The 6,456-nt window shown below is 39.5% G+C and overlaps 1 protein-coding gene across 1 annotated transcript; it reads left to right on the top strand.

The window, feature by feature from the left end:
• The first annotated feature begins 3,571 nt into the window (after window positions 1-3,571).
• LOC111273268 (uncharacterized) lies at window positions 3,572-6,430 on the top strand. Its single transcript, XM_022854968.2, has 2 exons — window positions 3,572-4,926; window positions 6,181-6,430. The coding sequence occupies exon 1, from the start codon at window positions 3,686-3,688 to the stop codon at window positions 4,838-4,840; it is 1,155 nt and encodes a 384-aa protein (XP_022710703.1). The 5' UTR covers window positions 3,572-3,685; the 3' UTR covers window positions 4,841-4,926; window positions 6,181-6,430.
• Window positions 6,431-6,456: the final 26 nt, after the last annotated feature.

The following is a 6,456-nucleotide window of genomic DNA, read 5'->3' as shown; positions in this document are numbered from 1 at the left end:
ACCGGCTAGATCACGAGACCGACTGGATAACTAACTGGGTTTGGCTTTGGAAAGCCCAACCTGGATAAAGTGCTTATGTTCTTGTGTCCAGTAAATTGCTATTTGTCAAGATTCTTATATATTTCTTGCCAAAATTGTGCAATGGGTAAGGTGTTTGCATTTACATACATACATACATTGCATCTACATTTTCCATTGAATGGGAAATAGTACACGTTTAATGTAATAGAATTAGCACATATGATGTCAACAGCACACAAAAATGTGGCTACTGATTTTAATTATTATTAAAATTATGATTTTAATTATGTCAAGAACAGTAAATTTAAGCCATAATAACAATAATAGCAAAAATTTATACTTGCGGAAATATTTTTTTTGCAGAGTAGATAGTTTCCACTGTATTTTGCGGTGGTAACGGTTAAATACTCTGTATAGAGTTCCGAAATTATTTGACTACGTTCGTGTTATCTAATGTATATATCGGCTTGAGCTGATGACTCGGCCTCTGATTTTGCCTCTTTTAACCAAAAATGCAGCCACTACAGGAAGCTATATATCTCAAACAAAAAGTCTAACGTTCTATGAACGACGTTCTGAATTCGTTCGCTAAGATACTTCGGTGCTGACGTTGATGAACCGTATGCGCTTAACGTCGGTTGCAAAGCTCCCTGACAAAGACGTTCTCGAGAGGAGAGGAAGTGTGCCACTTCATCGTCGGACTGAAAATTTAGAAATTTTTTTTCGTCAGTTATGTACCGATGATCTAGCATCCGATACAGCAGAGGTCAGCCGAGGATGCTGTCTTTGCCATTTTTTGCACAGTGCCTCTCTAATTTAAGCAAAGGACTAGATTCAAGACATCAGGATCTTTAGTCAGCCGTATCGAAAAAAATCGATTGTTGACCAAACGATTGAAATTGCCAAAAAACATTGCTTGCTACACATTGAAGAAATGATCTAGTCTAGGCCGTAGCCTGTGGAGGCACGAATAGTTCGATCAGTTAACACAAGCAGGGCCGTTGCCTAAAAACATAATTAGTGTACAACAATCTGAAATGTGTAGACAGTTGCACTGAATTGGTATCTAATGAGTTAATTAGGATTTATGCTTATTTACTTGAATTGATGAATTTACCCAACAAATTGAGCGCAGGCTTGTTTCGTCTATAGTTTATTTGCGTCTATAAGGATGAGCACGCACACCACACAGCCTTCATAGTGGTTACTCATGATTGTTAACCCCAGACAAATATTGCAGTGATATTTTTGTTGTTATAGCGGACATTTCATCTGAGGCCGGGCCGTTCAGCGGTCCGTCAAGTCATATTTAGAATGGTAAGTTGCCCGTGTCTGTAGTTTGTTGAAGAATAATTATTGTGTAGCATTGCTTTCGCCCATTTTTTTTTAATAGAGGTTTGTCTAAATGTAGTTATGCACAACCGGGATATCTGAAGCCGTTTCCCTTCGTGGTTCATTTGATAGGTCCGAGTATGGAACCCACCCAACTGCCCGCAGGCAGGTGAAACCATACTTTAACGGTAGAATGCATAACAGGACCCACTTCTTCTGAAAGGTGGAACGCATTTTACGTATTGCGTCAGACTCACGTGACGTACTTTCTCGAGCCTTCGCGCTAGTTTGAAATTTTCGTTAGATAGATTACCTTGCTTTTCTCCGATGCCACTTGAAACAAACTTTGTCCGGCTGACCATGGCGGCGAGTGCTTTAGTCGCCTTATCATCCAGTCCTTCTTCAACGTAGACTATTGTTAAAGGTCGGGTTTAGACAATTCTCTATGTGTCGCTCGACATCTTCGGCATATTAAATACCTCATAATAGGTGAGGGTCCACAAAATCAGTCCCAGAACCGACCTCTATAAAACTTCCGCTATAATTTTCTTACTTACACCCCCAGCTTAGAGACTTCCATCCTTTAGATGTGAAGGCACTATCATTCTCTTGAGGTATTGCGAAATGCCATTTTGCCCCAGAGATTGTATTAGTTATCCCTGAGTTCGTTATGCTGAACAATCAGATAATAACCACTGTTATCAGGAAATTATTAATATGAATTACTGTTAATATTATTAGTTTATATTAATTGATATCTATTAATATCAGGAAAAATTTAGCTTCAAGTTTTGAGCGTATTGTTCCTTTCTCCCTTAGTGCGCTCTGTCTGGCTACTCTCTTAATAGCCGTGAGAGTTCTCTTACCTATACGAAAGCCTTGTTGTAAGTCTGGGCAGTCTCTATTTTCTGCTCGAGCCTACCTATAATAATGTACCTAGTGATTTTGACAGCCGTATTGAGGAGACAGGGGCCTATTTCGTATTCTGCGCGTTCTTCTATTTATTTTAAAATAGTCCCTTTTAAGAAAGTTTATTAACAAGGGCCTAAACTGTTCCAGGTATCTTTTAACGAGTGAAAAAAATCAAACGGTACGCACTAGCCTCGACAGTAGCGATATGTATACATATATTATTGCCAATAACGAATTTAAGACCTTGTGAAGTAAATAGCGCCGTACGTTCCGTCGTAAAATTGTGACGATGTTATGTTAAATTTGACAATACATAGATTTCGTCCACTGGCTTTTCCCAAGTTAACAGCAGTCTCCTTAATGACTGTTTTCATTGACATGTAACGTAGTTTTACCCGCTAGATAGAGAACAATAAGTTTCGTTCACGCTCAGTCCGCTCCTACGTTTTACCTGACGGTGATCGATCGGCCTCTGAGTCTCCATAGAACTTGTGAGATACTTTAGTTCGAGGATTGGCCAAGAACAATGTGTTTCTCAAGAATAAGAGTTTAAAAAGACACTATACTTTGGAGTATTTCATGTGTCAAACAATAAACAAACAATCTAACGTATTTAAAAAAAAAAAGTCGATCTCACCATAGTTTTTTTTATGTAAAAAAGAAGCAAGAAAAAGTGAACAGAGATATGTCTAGTAGTGAAAACACCAACTGAAGACGCAAAATGATTAATTCCTGTATCCGATGCTGTTCATGCAGCAAATTCTTTTTTTATGTAGATCAGAAGTTAATCTGTTAGGATCAGAAGTTAATTCCCATTAGTTCTAGGATAATTAATAGAAAGTAATTACTGCTACAAGTTAAGACACCTAGTGCTCAATGGAAATTGTCCCGCACATACGTTCCGAGACTTACGTGCATAGTTAAGTGTTGCCTCAGACGACTGGCTCCCAGCGAGAAGCAAAGTGTATCTAGACCACCTCACAAGAGTAGTCTTAAGTTTATTAGATATACATATAGTTTAGTATCATTCTGCTTGGTCGTAGTTATATTAAAGCATAGATTGCTCACTTATTTTTTGGATTTAAAGATAAAGTAATAAAGATCTGGACGCGAAGGGACATCACCATAGAACTACAACTTTCGTTACATCGATAGGACAGAGGGTTCCCTATGCAGACGACTATACCGACCCGGTTCTAAAAATGGGTCACAATTGTTTTGCTGGCTGTATCTTCATCCACTTTCGACACGTCGCCAGTATAGCTACTATATATATATTTTTTTATAAAATAGCTTAGTCGATCGCTGGTGCGAGGAAACAACGTAGTGTATCATTGTGTACGGGTCACTAATTGAAATATATAATTACGAAAAATTGGTATATGGATATCTGAATAAGCTACATCACGTGACATAAAGAATGGCGTATATAAATGTCACAATATCGGTCAGCAAACCTGAAACGTTTGCGGGCGGGGAGCAGCCGGGAAACAGCTTTTTGACGGATTGGCAGGACAAAAGTTCACGAAGGAATCAGCCAAAAGTGGGTTCAAGCCAACGTATGCCCTCTGTACAACAAACGGCAACGGGCAGTAACAAATCATCGAAGTGGCTTTTTGATGAGAAATTTCCCATTAGTGATGACTTGATCACGACGCCAACGAAAAGACGCCCAGACTTCGGGAGAGGAAAAAGGACAAGCTTAGAAAGAAGGCCTATTCGAGAAAAGACTTTTATAGAAAATGCACCACCAGATGCTCCTGCATGTGATGATGCACGTTTTACAGAAAAACCGCTGCCTGACCATACAACGCACCCTATCGCTGAAGACGGTGTCAACTGGAGGAGCGAGACGGAAGTTAAAGTTTCTGGAAGCGACCCAGCTTTTACGATTAGTGTCGAAGATGAAGCGCCACCTAGCACAATACTTCAAGCCGTTGAAGACAGTACCAACAAGCAGAAAGTGGAAAATGTCGAGGAACTCGACGGGGACAGCCAGGTGGATGTAAGTAGCGACAGTGATTGCGAATGTCAAATGGGTAACTTCAAGTGGCACAACATGTCGAAGATCATGGATAACTTGTTTCTTTGTGGCTACAATGACTTCGATGTCAAAAAGCTGAGAAAACACGGCATCACACTGGTGGTTAACACGACACGCGACTTACCTGACAGACTTGCCCAGGGGGTGACGTATCAACGTTACCCAGCCAATGATACCACAGTGGAAAACATCGGCCGGTACTTTGATGCCGCCGCCGATAGGATACACAACGAGATCAAGCGAGGTGGTAAGGTACTGGTGCACTGTTTGGCTGGCGTTTCGCGCAGTTGCAGCATAGTTCTCGCGTATCTTGTCAAACATTGCAATATGTCGCTGCTTGACGCTTTTCATTTTGTTCGGAAGCGTCGCCGTGTCGTCAGCCCGAACAAAGGGTTTTTCCAACAGTTGATCGATTTCGAGAGGCGGATTCGACCCGGAGAAGAACCATCGGTGAGGATGGTCCGCTCTAAAAAGCTCTGGTCAATGCCAGATATTTATTGCAACGAAAGTATGAAGTATCATCTACTTTAGATCGTTATCCTCACGCTGTGTTTTATGTGACAATATCGTAATCGGTTTTCTGAGCCCGTCATCGAGATTCTTGTTTCGTATGGAACGTAAGTGACTGTTTTAAAAGCTTTTCGCCGTTGTTCCGATTAATAGCTAATAGATTGCCGAACGGAATGACGGCCTTTTTGTCTTTTCGGTAAATGTGGGCTGCTCAGTGTGGACACCTTCTAGCTGATGAACCCTTTAGGTGTCACCATAAACAAAATTTGTGTCCCGTTGGTATCTGGCGGATCATAATCCAAATACTCAGGATTAAAAAGATCAACTATGAAACTCCAAAGAACGTAGTTTTCATGAAGTTCCGTTTTTCCTAGAGTAAAGTTAGATGTACAATGTTATATAAATGGCTGTAACCCCCGCAGTCGCTGATTTGGGTTAACTGGGAAGTGACATGTGAGCCCATCAAGAAATCCTGTCTAACTGTGAATAGATTGCCACGTCTCGCGTTATTAATTATCGCTATAATGTTTGCAAAGTATTGATGTGGTGTTTGCTGCATATGGGTTAAACATGGGCACATCGACCACGGGGTCGTTATTCCCGAGGCGGAGACTTCCGGGTGAAAGTTATTGATTGAATGCTGTGAAGTTGAGTATTAGAAAATAGAAACTATGGCATTTGACAATCGGTCATTACTGTGTATATTTATGAACTGAGTAAAGAAAGTCCCGCGAAGCGTGAAAATCGTTATTTCGAATAATTTTCGCTGTTATGGTGATTTAGTACTATAGTTAAAGTAGATGGAAAATTTTTTCGAACATTTTCGTCCCAAACTCTATCCCAGCAGAGGCTACTTGTACTAATGAATGGGTTGCATTACTTAGGTAACTAGAGGAGCCGATTCAGACGACAAGATCAATCAGACTCTACGTAGGCGCCGACGCCAGGGTTCGATCCCAACTAAATGCCGAAAAAAAAAACCCATAAAATTATTGATAGGGATTATATTGAAGTGTGGGTTATTTTAAAGGAACTATTATAGGTTTGCTATTAAGCACGATTAGGTTCTTGATAATGGTTTTGATTTTACATTTATTTACGAGAAGTATTTTACTACTTGAAAAGTATTAAGGTAAATGTAGGTTTTACTTAATAGAGAAGTTTTTTCTGTGTTGTCATACAGTAAACAGGATGTGGTTAATAATAATAAAGAAACGCCGCGCCAATGTCATTATGGAGCTTAACTAACGTGATTATTATTAAATTCTATTAGTAGCTTTTTTTATTTTTATTTTTTATTTTTTTTAGGAATGTGCTACTATAGTGATGTATAAAATGTGTCGTTTTGTTGTCCTTTTCAGCCAAATCTTCAATGAACCCTCCATTCATAATAATGCAGTCATTTTGATATAATACCAATCTGAAACGTCTCTCCACAGATGCCCCGAAAAGTGTGCAATGTTGTTGAAGTATACTTGTAGGGTGGGCCAACATCACACTACATTGCACACTAAAACCGATATCTATAAAGCATTATATATATATATATATATACTTTTCATTTGTTACGAAAGTTAAAAAAGTTGCGAAACCAAATTGACCGGGTACTTTGGGGACTATATATACATATATAATAT

The sequence above is a fragment of the Varroa jacobsoni genome, unplaced genomic scaffold, assembly GCF_002532875.2.
Source record: "Varroa jacobsoni isolate VJ856 unplaced genomic scaffold, vjacob_1.0 contig05771, whole genome shotgun sequence".
In the NCBI taxonomy this organism is placed as follows: Eukaryota; Metazoa; Arthropoda; class Arachnida; order Mesostigmata; family Varroidae; genus Varroa; species Varroa jacobsoni.
The sequence above is the reverse complement of the archived record's forward strand: the minus strand, read 5'-3'. Positions and strand labels throughout refer to the sequence as shown.